Here is a 19,091-nt window from a genome sequence, read left to right as displayed (position 1 = left end):
TCTGCAGCTCAGTGAACTCACCCAACCGTGCTCTGAGAGGTTGACTGCTGATGCTTGACCATCGCATGCTGTAGTCTATTAACCCACTGTAGCAACAATAAAGCAGAGATTTTGATAGCTTTTTCCCAGCTTTTATAAATAAAAATTCAGCATCAATACTTATCAGATACCGGTAACACATTCGAAGGAAGCCCAAGAAACAGCCATTTGCCAAAACTAAAACGTCAGCCAAGGTCAAAAGGAGCCTAACCTGGCAACTCTGGTCCTGATCGTAGTAAGACCATAGATGACTTCACTTTAAATTACAAACAGCAAGACAAGGTTAGTGAAATTAGTCGATCGTGATGATTGTTGTGGAAATGCAGAGTTTTAAATCACCATATAATTATTTACATTATATGCAAGTAATCTCTGGTTTGGCAGCCAGAGCTTCCATCATTGCGGTATGACTTGTGTAACTTTTAAGTTGCAAAAAAGTTGAGCGGTTGTTTTGATGTTCATACAATTGCATATTATATTTATTAATTTGATTACCTTTCATTGACGACGTTCATATCACATAGCCAAGCTGAGCCATTTTCTGACTGACTTGACAAAGTTATAAAGCTGACACTGATGTTTAAATTAAATGTCCGGAATTGACTGTTATTCTAATCTGGATGATTTTATTTACTTGTTAGCTCAGTAGGAAGCATTTTATGGACTGCCTGCTTGTTGTGGACTAAAGCTAGGTTTTCACGCAATTAGCAAAAGATGGTAGCCAAGTCCCAGCATAACAAAAACAATACTTTGCCTGCATTTTTTTTGCCACAGCAGTCGACCTTATCACAGGTACAAAATTTGCCAGATATTAGATTTTAGTGATTTTCTAGGGTTCTGTCTTTGTAACCTGGGTAGCCTATATAAGCTCATACCTTTAAATACACATTGTTAGAGTAATCTACTCATTCCAATTGGACTAGTTTTGAAGTGAGGGTTAACATGGGATCTGACAACCTTTGAAAATGTCTACCAATCTTTTGAAAAAGTTTACCAGTTTTTGAAAATGCCTGACAATTTTAAAGGGTTGCCAGTTCCATGTTTTTCACCTGCGAAACTGAGTTAGTTTTACTTCCAAACTGTGGAAAAATTTAGCAAAAGCGAGTTGTGGTAGCCTGCGGTTAATTTCTTTGCTTTTCTTATGTTTTGCACTGAATTTATCAGAATAAATACCACTTTTATTGAAAAATATCCTGTAGCACTGACAATCGGAATTTAGAGGTAGTAGTACCCATAGGCTTTCTATTGCTAGATTGTTAAAATCAACAAAGTGCAATGCTGATTTAAGGCAGGATTTTAAATATATCAGTCAGGTGCCATAGAAAAGAAGAATCCACAGAAAGAACTAGGCTACGTCTGTTTCTACTGGGGTGTTTTAGACTAGTGACTAGCATGTTATTTGTAGCATACTTTTTACAGCTTAACAGCTGTATATTATTATGAGATTTTTGACAGCATAGCCTAGCATGTAAATCTAAGCACTTGTGTAATGTGTTTGGACTGTTCATGTCACAGAGATATAAATCAAAGCTTCTTCAGAAAAAGACAAAGAAGTGTCAGTACACATAGCAACTGGCCAACAGACTCACAAGTAACCTAGTTGTGTTGCATCTGTAACGACATGGTATGATATATATTTATAGATTACCATACTGTACTTTATCACAAAGTAAAATGGTTGTTATGGCCAATACAACACAGGTCCGCACGAGAACCACTGGTCCGTCTCGTTTACTGATAAAAACAAGATTGTCGTGGGAAGCACGAGGCCAACCCAGGGAAAACCACCTTTAAATGACAATAATGAATGGTGGCAATAACATGGAAGTGTACAATGGCAATAACAGTAACAACAGTTTATCTAAGCAAGACATTCAATCTACTTGGGGCTCTTCTTCAATTTCTGCATCCGATGATGGGTCATAATCGGAATCTGATGACGGGACGATCACGGGGTCATAATCGGAATCTGATGACGGGACGATCACGGGGTCATAATCGGAATCCGATGTGTGTTTGTCTGGCCTTGTAAACACATAGCCAGTAGCCAGTGTCGGGCCTTCTTGACCTCACAGATAAATCGTTTGCCAGCCAGATGTATGGCAGGTTTGGAGGCGAAACTAGGCTACCAGAGCTCACGTGTTGTTGCGATTACCCTTTTTCTTACGATTTAACACCGTCACGTGAAGTTGCGATTGCTTTCTTCTTACGATTTAACACGTGATGTTGCAATTGCCTATTTCTTACGGTTTAACATGCACAGATCACGTGTTTTGCTGTTTGAAGAGAAGCGTAAACGAGAACCACGCATTCTAAACGATCAAACGACATAATACGATGGTATTTTCGCACTGGCCAGTCGGACCAGTGCGAAGCGATTCGTATTGGTCCGCGGGGAACTCGCACTAGACATTGGCCAGAGGACCAGTGCTGAGATCGAACCCTGTAATTATAAAATTGCGTTGAGAAAGTTAAGGGGCAGTGATATCATTGACCAGGGCAGGCGATTGTGAATTAGCCTACCACGAATTGCGTGTTTTCTAGATCATCATTCATCATCTTCTGTTGTTGTCCATATTCAATGCTAGAAATATGGCCAAGCCATAGTGACTAAGGCTGTTTGAAACATAAATTTATTTTGTTTTGAAGCGAAATTCCTTGTCTTAATTTCGATACCTTTCGAAATAATTTCTAAGTGAAGAATTTCGAGATCTAACCTAAGCCATCTTGTTTCGTTCAAAACAAAATATACAAGACTTCGGGAATTTAAAAAGTTCCAAAACCTCATACTTCAAACTCATGCATTTTTGTTTAATTTAAAAATCTTCTTAAAACCTGACACCGGCTTCCCGAACATCATTAACAGAGTCGTTTCAAACATCCCAGTCTTTTAGCAAATTTAGTGCAATCTAGTGCAGCGGTTCTCAACCTGTGGTCCGCGTACCACTAGTGGTCCGCGGGCATTTGCCTGGTGGTCCGCGAGCAAAGTTTGAAATCGTTGTTTTCCCTTTGCATAAAAGTTGTTAATTTTTATCAAGGCTCATTCACTAAATTGTTGTCTCTTTGCTTCATTATGTTTGAATAAGGATCTTGATCATGAACAGCTACTGATGCATACTCAAGTTTGCTGGTTATCAAGGGGAAAACGACTATTTGAGTTACGTGATGCTGCGAGAGAGTTTCATGGAGAAAAAATCCAAGCTTGCTGCTAATTTCAACGATAGCTTCTGGGTTGCTGTTTTGGCTTATTTGGCTGACGTTTTTGAACAACTGATAAACTTAATTCATCGCTGCAAGGAAAGCAGACAAATTTAATTACCCTCAGTGATAAAGTGTCTGTTTTTACGAAAAAACTTTATCTTTGGAGGACAAGATTATTGCAGGGCAACTTTGACATATTTGATCAATTGTACAAACTCTCTGAGAAACCAGAAAATGCAGAAATCAATAAACAACTGTTGATGAATCTTATTTCTGACCATACTCAGTCACTGCAGGATCAATTTAACTTCTACTTTGGTGATTTGAATGTTCAGAGTTTTTTATGGGTTTCCAGTCCGTGAACTGCCCAGTGACATTACTTTGAATATGTTGCACCCATCTGAGAGTGAGCATGATAAAATTTTGGATACAAACTTTACATGAGTATCCACAACTGTCTCAGAAAGCTTTGAAAATAATTTTACCTTTTGCAACATCTTATCTTTGTGAGTGTGGATTTTCTGCATTGGTTACAATAAAAACAAAGTACGATAGCCTATTGTTTTCGACTTGAAGTCGAAGATGAACTCCGATTGAGTCTTTAAGCATTACACCTCGTGTGGATATGCTGTGCTCAAATGTGCAAGGTCAAGGCTCGCACCAATGTAGCAATCTTTCTAAAACCAACTACTGTTTATGACTTAGCAAGCAAGAAGTGACATTTGTTCGTTACAAGGGGAGGAGGAAGGGGAGGGGAGTAGTGGTCCGTGACTGAGACACAATTTTTTTAAGTGGTCCTTGAATCTCAAAAGGTTGAGAACCTCTGATCTAGCGTGTTGTTCTGCTTGGAGGAGAAAGGATGTTGGCTGTCAACCTATTTTCCTAATGCCACACTTTTATTTGCAAAAATGAATGTTTAAAATTTCCTGTTGACTCCTAAAGCAATCGCCTGCTAGCTTTAAACTATTTCGTTTCAAAATACTTGTTTCGATCTAAAGTTATTTATCTTAGTTTTTTTTTGGACCAAAAATCTTTAAGAGGGATTTCATTTCGCTTCAACTTGACAAAGTTTGTTCAAACAGCCCAAATAGTGACTTTGTTAGTGTTGTAAATGGTCATAGTCATTTACTGTTATTGAGTGTTGTGTTACTTTTGTTTTTGTTTTGATGTATTAGATAATTTTTTTGGTAAAATGGCCATTTTGGAGTCCGATTCAGAGTGTCCGATTTGGAGAGGCCTCTTCAGAGAAATGCCAATTCGGAGACAACCTTTTTTGGAGAAAACCGATTCAATGATTTCTTGAAAATGCAGCGACAGCTTCTGTTTAATTTGAAAATTTGTATGGATCATTTGGGTAGGTTATTGTCACAGTTAGGTAGATGTAGATTAGCTGACATCTTCCGGGTGTAGGCTATAGCGATATCTAGCAACAAATATTTTATACTATAGATTAGGCAATTAACCTAACTTGTAATTGGTGATGTTACTGTTGTGGATCAACGACACTGTGTGCTAGTAACGTTGAGGGAATCCGGTTTCATACATACCAGTGATTTATGCGTTATAATTTTGGATGGGCAGTTTGGAATCAGATCTGTCCATGCCCGTCTCTAAACCATTACAGTTGTTCCTCATTTTTCTTTTAATAAGCCTACCTTGGATTAAACAGATGCAGTTGTGAAATTTTAGAAATCTCTGAAAAAAGTCGTCCCCGAATTGGGATTTCTCCGAATCCGCTTCTTCAAATAGTAGCAGACTGATAAAGTTAATTGACAAATCTGAACTAAGCATGTTAGTTTATTGTATATATTGTTTGGTTAATGCTATTCAATCTCATTAATTTTGTGTCAATTATTTGTCTAGTATTGCAAATTTGCTTCTTTCCGAAAGCTATTCTACATTCTCATGATTTGGGCTGGTTTTTTGTTGCACTGTTAATTACTGGCACTTCAAAATAGGATACGTAAAGCATAATGATAACTATTGTGTTTTTTTCTAGAGTGCAGTCGTTTCTTTTTAGGTTAGCCCCCATCATACATGGGAAACATTTATCCCCGCTTAATATGCTAGCCTATGGTGCATAACTGCATAAATAAGTGTTTGGGCTTTGGATTAAGCTTTTTATTGCTATATTAATCTTTTTTTTAGAATACACTATAAACTTAGGGAACACCAAATAATGAAATACACCCTTGCCATTTGTTTTGTGATATGTGATATTTTTGGTAAGTATTTTGACCATTTAATTAGTGCATGTTGGCTTATGTAAGCTTAACATTTTGATTCAATACAAAACACACACCTATTCATGAACGTAAAACATACCCTACATTTGAACATCATATAAATAATACAATAAAATTTTGTTAATGCTTCTTGGTTAAATATATGCACCATTAGATAGCATATTATTCTAACATGCTTGGTTTGTGAACATTGTATCAAGGAAGAAAAATATTTTTGAGAACTATTCATGTTGGGATGCACTAATCAGGGCTGCGATTTTTGCCTTTTTGGGCGGCAATGCCGCTTGACACGCGTCGTCACTATTCGACCTTTTGAAAAAAAGGGAAAAAAACTGATAGAGGACGTCAAGTCAGGTGGAGGAAAAATCGGGGGGGGGGAGCATCACGTGATGCAACCATAAGAGTGCCGACTTACGAGACGAACTACTCAAAGAACGCTCATTTCGCTGTACCACACGCTTGATCAGCGCCTATGGCATCTGAAGAGCCGTTTCCTTCGATTGAAAGTTTGTGATACAACGTCCTAACAAAGAAAAAAATGTACAAGGATTTAACTTAAGTGAGCTCATGCATTTCTGCTTGAAGTAGTCTACCTGGTGCGCTGTTGCAACAAATGTATCGTCGAATCTTTCTGCTCCAGCTACGCACTGCACGACTCGCGATTAAGGCCGCTGTCTGACGAAGCTATTCAAGATGAACTATTCGTTGGCATGTGCAGCCCACCGATTTCACTGGCGAAATGATTCTTGCAAAAACCACTTGATTGCGTCTTTCCAAATGCTAGGCATTTCTATCTTCAAAAAAAAGTACCGGAAATCTCCGGTCTGAAGTCATACAGAGGCAGTAAAATCAAGACCTAGCAGCAAGCATGCCCTGGCATTAAAGTTTGTCTTGTTACTAATGTTTGTTCCTTTCACTGTTATTAATTAATTCGTTCTTGTGTTACTTTACGTGATTGCATTTACTTTATTGCAATGTTGTACAAAGAGCCAGTTTACCATCTCGACACACGTTAAACGCTGTAGCATTACGCCGTTGTTTCGTATTATTGCAGTATTGTTCCGTTTTCTTCTATCTGCAGTTCATTTTTCGCTTTATCTTTGCTGTGTCTCTTGGTAACTTGCATATTTCGCTCCTATCTGTGTTTGCGTGCGAGGTATACGTGCATTACCGTTTACGTACTAAGCGAGAGTGCGAAACTAAAGAGATGCCAAAGGAAAAAATTTCTAGCACGCAATAGGTTACGCTAGCTAGCGGTATAACCTAGGGACGGTACATTACGGGACGCGCAACTCCGTTGTTCCTTCAACATTAGAAGGGTCAATTGCCAATTTGACATTTTTTTTACGCTTTACTGCTGGCTTGCTTTCAACTAAAAACCTTAAATTACTTCAAAACCAACTTCACTCTTCTTATATAACCCATAAAAAGTAAAATATTTTGTAAATTACAAAAAAACGTAACCCTTCTAGTGTTGCGGATAAGCCAAAAGCGGATGAAGTTTCGCATCCCTATGATCTACAATCCCTAGGTATAACCTAAAGGCTTTTTTCTTTTGCGAACCTCAGCTTCGCGTTTACAACAGTTCTTTTCCTGGAGCATAATAATTAATTTACAGTTACTTATACACGTCCGGTAGGTACACATCTTAGCGCTTGATACTCCTTTGCAATCACTCAACCAGCGTGCGATTAAAAACTTAAGTGACTCGTACATCCACACAACTTGTGCGGCAATTTGCAGCCAAACGTTTATCCGGCTCTTGTGACGTCATATTACTATTCGACAAACAAACGCAGAATTTTTGGTCGTTTGACAAGAAAGAAAAAATCGCAGCCCTGGCACTAATCAAAAAAGAACGTTTCATGCTGAATTAATTGTTTTATACTTAGGTATCTTGAATGTTTTTATCCACGCACAGTCATTCACATCCATATTCGAATATAGTAGAACTTGTGATGATATCACTCTCTCTACCACTGTTCAATCTTCCAATAATTTATCATGGAGTTTTAGTTGGATGTTATCAGATGGAATAGCAAACGTAAGACTTTTTCTTTTTAATTCTATATACTTGCCTTATATATTTATGAGACACAATGGTCGATCTGTATGTACAGATCTAACACTTCAATTTGCCAAATTTGTAACTTGAAAATTTGAATTTGGAAATTTGCCGTGTTATGACTGTTACGTGAGCGCACCACTGCTCGTGAATATCAAATTGATTGTAACACAATTACTTTTGATGCCTTATTAAGAAAGAACATGTCTTCATTCAGCGCTGTATTAACTACGGCAACAGTCTGACAATATTTTTAATAATTTCTGACTGTTTTTGCTCATATCAGACTACTTTAAACATTATCAGCACGCTCTTTATCTTGATCATACTGTCTGGTTTGCCTGTTTTGTCGTGTTTTTTTTTGTGGTAACTATGGACAAAGTTTTTTCTGCAATAAAATTGTAGTAATACTAAATGATTTTTGAGGAGGGGGAGAACAGTCACGTTCACGCTGTCCCCCTGTAGTAGCATCATAAAAGGGTTAGGTAGGATTAACCCATAAGTAGACTATGTGACTGCCAAGATTATGCTCTCAAAGAAGCCTTTTCAATCCAAGTATAAAAATTTGATTATATCACTTGCAAAGTATTGCTTCTACTGTGTTACAATTAGTTTTACGCTTCGTAATTTGATTGGGTTATGACTTCCAAGAAAAGGAAATAAATATTTAAAGGGCCATGCAAGTCTATTTTCAAACGCAAACGAAGAGTTGAAATACATAAACTGGATATATTCAAGAACGCGTTTTGCTTGTTTTTATGAAAAAAAAATCGTTTGTCTACACTGTAAATTCTACACGCAATCTTGAAACATAATTACGTTTTGCAATTCGAACACACACTGCATCGAACGTTGTCGAAATAATTTTTTTCCTTGCTGACATCACAAGAGGAATTTCTAGCGAAAATAATTTGCTTATTTGAGGAATGCTTTTGTAGCAGTGGCCTAAGTAAGATTTTTTCTAGTTGCAGTTTAGCTCTGCTTTAGTGTACCGATACTGTAACTTTGACACTAGCCTATATAGCATTTTAGAGACCACACTAAACATGTTTAGATGTTTAACCTAAACATTTTAGACTACAGTATAATTGTGTGCATTGTTTAGATTATAGTTCAGGCCCTTAGGGGCAAAAATGAGCATCTTTAGGCTAAACGTGTTACACGTTGTTTTTTTGCATTTTTTTGTAGCTGATGAATCTAACTTCAATTTTAGTGGGTGCCGCAACTTTTTGGGTCACGTGATCACCCCCAAATCGGGGATTCCCCCCAAGTCAATTTTGAGCTCTTTTCACGGCATTTTTATGCAATTAGATACGTTATTTTTTTACATTTGGACTGACTGCCACTACAAAATACACGAGATAAAAATCGCACAAAATTATGTTATTAATGACGTCATTGTGACGTCATGTATTAATTTTTTGCTTGTTTTTTTCTTATTGTAGTCGCTTGTTTGTTGCTGGTGTTACTTTTTTGGTTACAATAAGTTACCAATGGTTTTTCAACTGATTTGATTAGTATTGAGTGTCAGTACTAACATATTCAAAATCTTAAGGAATCCAACTTCCGGAAAGTGGTTATTTTCAAGATGGCCGCTAAACCATTGAACAAAACAGTAAATTGACCATAACTCGGCCATCATATGACCAAAACATGTAGTTTTGGTGTCTGTATCTAGGTTTTTATACCCTGTGAAGTCAATGAGACTATTCTCAGAATTGTTGAATTATCTGATAGCCTATAAATTCAATATGGCCATCCAAGATGGCCGCCAAACCATTAAAATAACAGTAAATTGACCATAACTAGGTCATCATATGACCAAAACATGTAGTTTTGGTGTCTATATCTAGGTTTTTATACCCTGTGAAGTCAATGAGACTATTCTCAGAATTGTTGAATTATCTGATAGCCTATAAATTCAATATGGCCATCCAAGATGGCCGCCAAACCATTAAAATAATAGTAAATTGACCATAACTAGGTCATCCTATGACCAAAACATGTAGTTTTGGTGTCTATATCTAGGTTTTTATACCCTGTGAAGTCAATGAGACTATTCTCAGAATTGTTGAATTATCTGATAGCCTATAAATTCAATATGGCCATCCAAGATGGCCGCCAAACCATTAAAATAATAGTAAATTGACCATAACTAGGTCATCCTATGACCAAAACATGTAGTTTTGGTGTCTATATCTAGGTTTTTATACCCTGTAAAGTCAATGAAACCATTTTCAGAATTGTTAATTCATCTGATAGCCTATAAATTCAATATGGCAATCCAAGATGGCCGCTAAACCATTAAAATAACATAGTAAATTGAACATAACTAGGTCATCATATGACCAAAACATGTAGTTTTGATGTCTATATCTAGGTTTGTATACCCTGTGAAGTCAATGAGACTATTCTCAGAATTGTTGAATTATCTGATAGCCTATAAATTCAATATGGCAAACCAAGATGGCTGCCAAACCATTAAAATGACAGTAAATTGACCATAACTAGGTTATCATATGACCAAAACGTGTAGTTTTGGTGTCTTTATCTAGGTTTTTATACCTTGTGAAGTCAATGAGACCATTCTCAGAATTGTTAAATTATCTGATAGCCTATAAATTCAATATGGCAATCCAAGATGGCTGCCAAAACAATTAAAAATGTACAATAACAATGTATTGTTTATTAATAAACCCGGTAAATTTCTATATGTATTTGGGTTAACTGAGCAGGCATAAAGAGCTCATACGATGTGGTCATGTAGACTCTTGACATAATCAGCGTAAAGAAAGCAAATGGATCAAGTATTACTAATGCTCATCGCTGTGACTCTCGATGTCATCGTCTGTAATTATGTGACTGCTGTATGGACACATGAACCAGTTTGGCATGGTCCACATCCAGCATGGTATGGTAGCACATATCTCCGGCAACTACAGTGAGGTGAACACGATTCGCAATTGCAGTGATCACTTTCAGTAGGTTGTCCGGGGCAGCTTTCATGTTCGTCATGATTGGAACCATCTGATTATTGTCTACTTTCCATCCCCAGTCTAGAGCATCCATACCATCGTCAGTAGCCTACCCATCCTGACCATAATCTGGTAGTAAACTCTGAGGCAGTGGAATTTGGTAAAGGATGATGTAGGTGGCAAGCGTTCAGGGTGAACAAAGGATTTGGCTGTTTTAATTTTCTTGACCAATGTATTGTATCGCTGTGTTTCTAGGTTACTACTGCCATCGTTGCCAAACATAACGGTCATAGCTTTGTTTCCAAGATCCTTAATGATGTGGTCTGTCTGATTTGGGAGAATAAAGCAATTTGCACATTCTTTGATTATTGGTTGACTTTTCACTAGTTTCTTGAAAGCGTCTTCTTCCCGATACCAAATATCCTTGACGTTGAATCACAACCGGTGAATGCATGAATGAAGAGGAGCTGTAAGCATAATTATGTCTGGTCCGATGATTGCTTTAAGTTTGTTGATGTCGTGTATTTTGGTTGCGTAAGCCTTTTCGGAGTGGAAGTAGAGGTCTTTAATGTCTGGGTCAGTGTCAGCATAGCGTAGTATCAATATTAAAAGGTCCGTGTCTTCACCAATTAAAGCCGTACTATGTCGATGAGGGCTGTCCATCTGCCGTCTTGACGATGTCAACATCTGCATCACCTGGAGCGTTCATCACATTGCAGCTTCTATTCCTCAGTTGAGCAGAAATCAATCCTTTCTTGTTGGAAGCTCGAGGCAAGAACTGCTCCTTCTTTCCAATGAACTGGGTGTCTACAGTAAAGTGAACAACCGGGTGGACGTTCATGCCGCGTCTTTGATGGGTATTGTCTTTGATAGACGGACCACCATATCCATCAAAGACCACCGTTGCTAAGCGATAATGACGAATGGTAAAATCTGCATACGACTGTGCAATAGACCCATAACTGTCTCCAGTTTCCATGGCACTCGATGCAACAAGAACCCTCCATCAAGGAATGTAGCGATCGGTTTTCGAGGCAGATTCTTTCACTACTTCATAATCGGCTGACATCACACTGCTGGCATGTTCTGTGATGGTAGTAGCTATCTGAGGCTTATCTTCTGCAAGAAACAGGGTCTGGATGTTACGTGGCTGTCACAAGTAATACTCGTCTTCCTCTCAACTGGTCTGAGTTTTTGGGAAATGACAGCAACAAAACTGCGTTATATCAACTGGTTCAACAAGCTGTGATAACTTCAGTCGATCCAAACTTGTTTACGATTGTTGTAACATCATTAGATACAGCTCTTAACAATCAAACATTGGACATGTCTGATGTTTCCCCATGTGATCACGAAGAGGCAGACACCCGTATGTTTCTCCATGTGAAACATGGAAAATCCGATGCCATAGTCAAAACAGTAGATACTGATGTGGTAATTATTGCAATTTCGTGTTTTGACAAGTTAGAAATCTGTAAACTATGGGTTGAATTTGGAGTTGGAGAAAAAACTCGCTTCATTCCAATCCATGATATTGTTTCATCTTCACCTCAATCTCAGATGATTTGCGCTTCTTTACCTTTGTTTTATGCTATCACAATCTGTGATACTGTTTCGTCTTCGGAAAAAAAGGCTTGGGATTGTTGGATGCTTAATCTTACCGCAATGTGTGGCTTATTTAACTCTCTGAATTTCTCAAGCTCACCTAGTTCTATAAATGACATACAAAAGTATGTCATAGCTCTTTATGGCAATAGTCCTACTTTCACGGATGTAGACGAATGCCGTTATATGATGTTTACCAATGGTTGCACTATTGAAAAGCTGCCACCAACGTCAGCTGCTTTGATGCAACATACACGCAGAGCGATACATCAAGCTGAAATACGGAAATCCTCGTAAATGTTCAGCAACTACCTTCTCCTTTAGCTTGGGGTTGGAAACATAATGATGCAAATCAGCTTGTTCCGTTTTGTCAGTCTACTTGTGGCTCTCGATGTCCCTGTAAGAAAAAATCCATAAAATGCACAAGTCTTTGTTCATGCGAGTACGAAACATGCAATTCGACCACAAAATATCCAATCCTCTCTGATGTTTCATCTTCAATCCACATTGACGTTTCATCTCCAATCCACAATCATCATTCAAGAAATGCTTTTGACTTTCTAAACTCTATCTTGTAACTTGAAAAAACTTGTCGTACACGATTTTTTTTAATATTAAATTACGTATGGTAGGAATTTAACATCGAAAACCGCTAGTTTTTTCATCTTGAATTAACAGTGTTAAGACTCTGACATTGCATCATCTGGGGTCGTGTATTAATTGGATTTGTAGATCATAATTAGGGCTACATAATTATTTTAAAGTGGCATGACCAAAAGGGAAATTCACCCCTGGTAGCTGCTCTTCTGGTTATTCCCTTGATGACGTCGTTATTGCGTCATACTGTACTGGAATTATTGTTATTGCTTGCAATTGTAAAATTTTAAGCATTTGCAAAACTAATAATGAGAGTATTTGATTGCTTTTTTCGGAATAAACTTACCTTTGGTTCCTGAATTTGAAGTTGTCTAGTTTTAATAATGTAATGATGACGTCATAAAAGACGCAATCATGACGAAACTACTTTTAGGAATTGTGAAATGGTTTTAGTAACCGGTACTCCAACTAAAACCAACAGCAAACGACCAAAATAGGTTAAAAAAGCAAAAAAAAAATATTTGATGACGTCACAATGACGTCATCAATTAAATTATTTTGTGTTTATTTTGTCTCACTTATTAGTATGTGCTTTTTAAGGTAAAATATACAAAAATCGAATATGTAATTGCACAAAAATGACGTAAAAAGAGCTGAAACGTGATTTCTGGGGAAATCCCCGATTTGGGGGTGATCACGTGACCCAAAAAGTTGCGGCACCCACTAAAATCAAAGTTGGGTTGATCAACTGCAAAAATATGCAAAAAAACAACGTGTAACACGTTTAGCCTAAAGATTCCCCTAAGGACCTGAACTATTAGTAGATGCAGCTCAATATGCATGCTTTTGCAGTGCTGTGTGTGAATAGACTAAGCTGAAACTGTTACAGTTCGGTAGTCATCATGCCAAATTGATGTGTTGTGTAAATGTGTAGGCCTATGACTGTTCGTCTGCCAGTTCTTCCAATAAAATGGCTTTGTTCCATTTTTAAACAACCGTATACCAAAATTGACAATGGACAACTTTGTAAACACCATACCACTTGACTGCTTAGCCAGGATCAACAGAGTCCAGCACAATGTGCCAACTCCATTTTAAGGAAACAGATTTACATTTTTTTTCAATTTGACACGGGACTTGCCACACGCCTTATATTAAACCGTAATTCATGCCTTTTAATCTTTCCACAAAAATCCACTTCAAATCAACAAAAATCAACTCTGCAACGTTTTTAAGTTTGGGGCCAAGGTCCAGTGGAGAGAAAACTCCACAAGAAAATTTTACTTCATCCATGAGACCGCCTGCCAGGAACCGTGAAATTTTGACCTACCAATTATATAAACTACATAAGTAGGAAAGTAGCATTCTTGAGAAATTGTTTTCCATAAAATTTAGAATATTTGCCGGCTAGGCCTACTATTTACTTTTTTAAAATTGATACTGAATCTTATTCCTGCTTGGCACTGTGCAATGGAATGGATTCAGTTAATAATGTACTGCCATGTCTGATATAGCCTACTCAGTTACGCCTCTGTACGATTGCATTGACACTGTCGGCTTTGTAAAGCGCAGAAGAGCAATGCACTCTGCAATAGATATAGCGCTATGCAACTACTGTATTGTTATATTTTAGTTGCTGGCACTGTAGAGTGATTCCCAGCTTCATATAATTTTAAAACGTCCCATTTCTAATTTACCAAGGGTATTAACCAAAACAAGTCCTTGATCAACTGTTGTTTTCTTTTTTGGGTTACTAGCTAGCACTAGTGTTGAGAATAAAGAAGGTAAAAACGCTGATTTACAGAAAGATGTAACGGTCATGTATAAATTTGAGTTTTATTTAGCCCTATTACTGTTGTATTCTTTGTTGCCGGTATTCTTTGTTGCCACTTTGTCATACCAAACAGAAGTGGTGACTTGTGATGCTGCAACACACTATGACGTGTTAGACTTTCGTGTTTGACGTAAAGATGCCATAAAGCCAAGGAGTGTGGCGAAAGGTAAGAATTGTAGCTATATAACATAAACTAACAGCGGTGTGTGTTGTAATAGCTTTGGAAAGAGAAGTGAGACCAAATAATGCTGCAATAGTTTCTTTTTGCTTGATTTTAAATATGTTTATTTCAGAAACTCTGGCAAATGTATCGACACAATCTGGAGATGTGACATGCAACTTGCAAGAAACAAAACAAAGTCCACCAGGTTATTTTGCTTCCACTCCAAAAGAAGCGAGAATAGCTATGCATAACATATCTTTTGAGAAGAATGAAATACATGATCCAAATTCCTCAATTAGTGCACTTTCGGAGATGTCTACTAATGAAGGTTGTGAAAAGCTGGGGTAAGTTTATAAACAATTCAACTGTTTTCTGATGTCGATATTTTATGGGCCTTTCTGATGTATGAAAACGATAAAATACACATACTGTATGCGGAACGGCTCAATCTTTTTTGGAAAATAATATCATTAATAATGAAGCTTTTGTGCACTTTCAGTTATATTGCTTGCTGTCACCAACACATTGGCGTTGCCCTTAAATAATCTAAAGCAGTTTACTTGCACTGTTTAGAATTAGATCTTCTAGCTCCTCACCAGATACTTCTCGTATTGACGATAAAAAGCACATGTTGTTTTAAATGTGAAGGAGTTACCGTGATAAGAGTAAATGTAACGAAAAGTTATTTTTTAGACGCTGTAGGCACATTATCTACAGATAGTTTCTTCAGTGCATCTGGGGTTATCTTGGTCGATCAATCCATGTGCCTCTGCGGTCATGCGTCGTTTCGGCCATCAGGTCGAGGTTTTCAATTGAAAGTAATTATGTTGGTTTTAAATATCTTGATTTTAAATAAAAAAAAGTCGCAATTTCAATGTCTGCTTTAAAAAAAGCTTTCCCATCTGGACATAAAGTGATCTTTGTACATGTGCAGTAGCCTAAGCTATATAGCAAAAACCTTGAAAATAATGTAATCTTCTTAACAATTGTACTTGATTAAAGTTAGTTGCCTTCTGTGTTAATGTTATCAAGTACTAAAAGCTACTTGAAATCGATATAAAGCGTTTATTGTATAATATGTATTGTATATGCTGGAAACGATCGCCTATTCTGCATTTGCTAATACATCTTGTGTGAACATACGATCAGCTGTCCTTCTGTGATGTCACTTCTGATTATTGCACGGTTCAGTGCGCTCGCGTCGCTGTCAAATATAGGGCAGATAAAAACCATCCTGGAAAGGAAACACAATCAAACTTTTGAAAAATTTTACCGACAACCATTTATTGTAGGCTACATGCCTAGAACACATACAAAAAAAATCGCAAAATACAGTTTGGACTTGCATGGCCCTTCAAGGGTAAATGTCTATTGAATTGTCTACCTATTGCTGTTTTCTAAGCTGTAAGTTATTTGGTATTGTTTAACACTTTAACTTATGTGTTCAAAACTACCAATCGGTCATATAATGTTTTGAGAAAAGATCTTGATTACTAGTGGTGAAACAAAGCATTAAACAAAACACCATTCGTCATAGCACATGACTAGGGAACTGTGTTCCGAAAGCTAGTGTAATTTGATATTGCCAAAAAGAACCCGCAGCATCAGGCTATAACAGATCGTTTGAATCTACACTGTGAAGTAAGCAACGATCATGCTGCTAAAAGCGAAACTCATTCAACTACAAAGCTTTAAAAGCCCTTAGTCCGCCCCGTTAGCTCAGAGCTCAGTGGTTACGCGTCCGACTCAAGATCAAGCGGCGCTGGTTCGGCTCTCAGGGTATGCGCTTGAGCAATGCAATTTAGGACTGTTCTCCATTCAGCGGCAACTGGTGGATGGAATAATTTCCCGCAAACAACAATCTGAAAACTTCACTTTGTCAATCTCAGTAACCGGCCCTGCGTCAAAAGTCTCTTCAAGTATGCGGAACTACCAGGAATAGCCTATTAAGGCTTTGTCAGTTCGAGGATAAAGATTCAAAACCAACCAACCAAATCATTATCGTATGCATTCATTTTATTTCAAAATTCATGAACTCAGTTCATTTTATGTAAAACTGTAATTTTTCGATTATCGCAATCGACATAATTATGTTTATAAGTATCATTTTCTTGGTTTGCCTAATCAGCCTATCCTTCTGAATCGATGAATGTGAAAAACCAAACAAACAAGGTCTTGTTTGTATTGTAATTTCTTTTCAGTTGACAGCAGCAGTTATCACCGTTCCTGCTTCTCGTTCAGCTCCAATATATGTGAACTACACCACTTCCAATCCTTATCAAAGGCGGCTGGTCATAAGGTGATGATATAGTTTTTTTTACAGAGCTATGGTTTAATTTTTCTGCTAATAACAAAGCCAAACATGTCAAGTGCGTGCTATCGTGACCTACACGTCGTTGATTCGATGCTATATATAAATTTTATTTCAGTTTTGATGAAAATGTTATCTAGCATTACGATCAATAATGCCAACTAGTACGACAATAACTTCTGTCATGCAACACTTCGGTTAAACCACTGGTTCCCAACTGGAGGGGAAATCCTCCTCAAATAGTAATTTTTTTCTTTACACTTTGTAGCTAAGTCGTTACTTACATGCATACGTGGGCTATAGCATTTAAGTAGGCTACCTCTTAAAGTTGACAACGGCTTTCAGTTTATTATGCCGCAACGTATTTATGCTTAGTAGCCTAGCCTAGACTGTCACGTGTACTCAGTTCCGTGAATGAAAGTGTAGATTGTAAATAGGGCTTTAATCACCAGTCCAATACTGTCAAAGATGACTGGGTATTTAGTCATAAAGGGAAGGTGGGAACTAGCCCTAGCGCATTAGATCCCCCTTTATAGATTGAAAAAAAATTTTTGAAGTAAAAAAAAAATTATATTTAAATGTTTTTTTATTAAAAAAAATTCCCATTATAATTGTGATTCGTTAATGAAGATCATGTTTTGAGTCAGGGAAATATCAAAGATGTTTGTTCTAACAATTGTTGGTTACTCGCTGCAAATGTCATTGACAAGTTTTGATTGCAAGTGAAGAGAGAGTAACTGTCAAATGTTATTCCAAAGCCAACATATCAGGATCAACATGGAGATGGCCAAAGGATGAGGACTTTCATGATTACCCTATAAGTGATGTTGTGCAGGCTATAGCCACTCCACACCTTATTCTTGCAGGAGAGAGAAATGTTTTTTTTTACATACCAGAACTTCATCACATTTGGGGATACTATAACTCAAATTATGTGAACTAACTTGAAAAAGTTGTAAATTTTCATGAATTAAAGATAATTTCAAGAATTTATATCCAATAAACTGCTTTCATCTAGGAAAGTGACCGCTATGATAATGCAAATATTGATAAGAATATAAAAATATAGTAAGGAATGAATAAACAAGGGTAGAAAAACACTTCAGCGGGGATGGAAAAAGCAGGGTAGCACCACTATATATTTGGAAATGCATGACAACAAATTCGGAAATGTATGTAATTTATGTATTTAATTGTAATGGTAGCCTATGAATATTAAAACAATTTTTTTGTAATTAAACGAACTGTTTTTCAACCAAAATTTTCCGAAATTGCAAACCATAATTTTTCCTATTGGGAAATAAACATTTTTTCCATCACCTTGGTTCAGTGCAGCAAAAATCTTCAGAAATGAGATAGTGTCTGTCCGTTACTTTTTAGAATGTCTGTCCGTTACTTTATATCAAGGTTTTGAACTAATTGTTGCACAAACACTGCATCAGGGATTAGCAAAAAATACTACTTTTAAGATGGGGGGTAGATCTCCAATTAAAAAAAACATTGATCTATTGGGTTTGGGAGCTGAATTTAGATAGAAAGTGCATGTGTAGGCTGACTGGTGGTTTTTCCCAATTCTATCTGTCTGTCCGTTACTTTATTTCAATAGTTCGTAAAATTGGTAATACTGAAGCCAAACCCAAAATTTTTTCCTACACAAACCATCATACTTAGTAGTTTTAACACGGTAAATATTGGGGAGCTGGGGCTCTTGTGGTCTTCAAATTTAAAGATTTTCGCATCAATGTCTGTCCGTTACCAAATTTTACTTTTGAAATATCACCAAATTATGAGATGGTTTGGGAAATTTTTGATTTTTTTTCGTATTTAGATTTTTGCATCCCATGGTCGTCAAATAACTTGCTGCGTAGTCGGGAAAGCAGTCACATGTCTAGCCTCAAGTTAGGCGTTAAATCTGTAGGCTACAGTATTTATACAGTTACGTGTTTTCATCAAACCGCGCTTTCGGGTATCGAGATGATGCTCTTGCTACTCAGCCTCAGAGGGTAGCCGAACAAAGAACTACTGAAATCATCGACCAAGGCATCCAATCAACAT

General features: G+C 37.2%; 1 protein-coding gene across 3 annotated transcripts in view; it reads left to right on the top strand.

The window, feature by feature from the left end:
• Positions 1 to 209: 209 nt before the first annotated feature.
• LOC145774804 (uncharacterized) overlaps positions 210 to 19,091 on the top strand; it is a 32,983-nt gene continuing 14,101 nt past the window's right edge. For 2 of the 3 annotated variants that reach the window (XM_082586118.1, XM_082586116.1), the window contains exons 1-3: positions 4,506 to 4,594; positions 7,379 to 7,530; positions 16,927 to 17,024. In XM_082586118.1, the coding sequence (XP_082442244.1) occupies positions 4,546 to 4,594; positions 7,379 to 7,530; positions 16,927 to 17,024 (299 nt within the window). In that variant the 5' untranslated portion in view covers positions 4,506 to 4,545. Of the gene's footprint in view, positions 322 to 4,505; positions 4,595 to 5,388; positions 5,466 to 7,378; positions 7,531 to 16,926; positions 17,025 to 19,091 lie in introns of those variants that run through there. The other variant, XM_082586117.1, reaches the window with a different exon arrangement.

The sequence above is a fragment of the Aplidium turbinatum genome, chromosome 7 (assembly GCF_918807975.1).
Source record: "Aplidium turbinatum chromosome 7, kaAplTurb1.1, whole genome shotgun sequence".
In the NCBI taxonomy this organism is placed as follows: Eukaryota; Metazoa; Chordata; class Ascidiacea; order Aplousobranchia; family Polyclinidae; genus Aplidium; species Aplidium turbinatum.
This window is presented reverse-complemented; position numbering and strand designations above follow the sequence as displayed.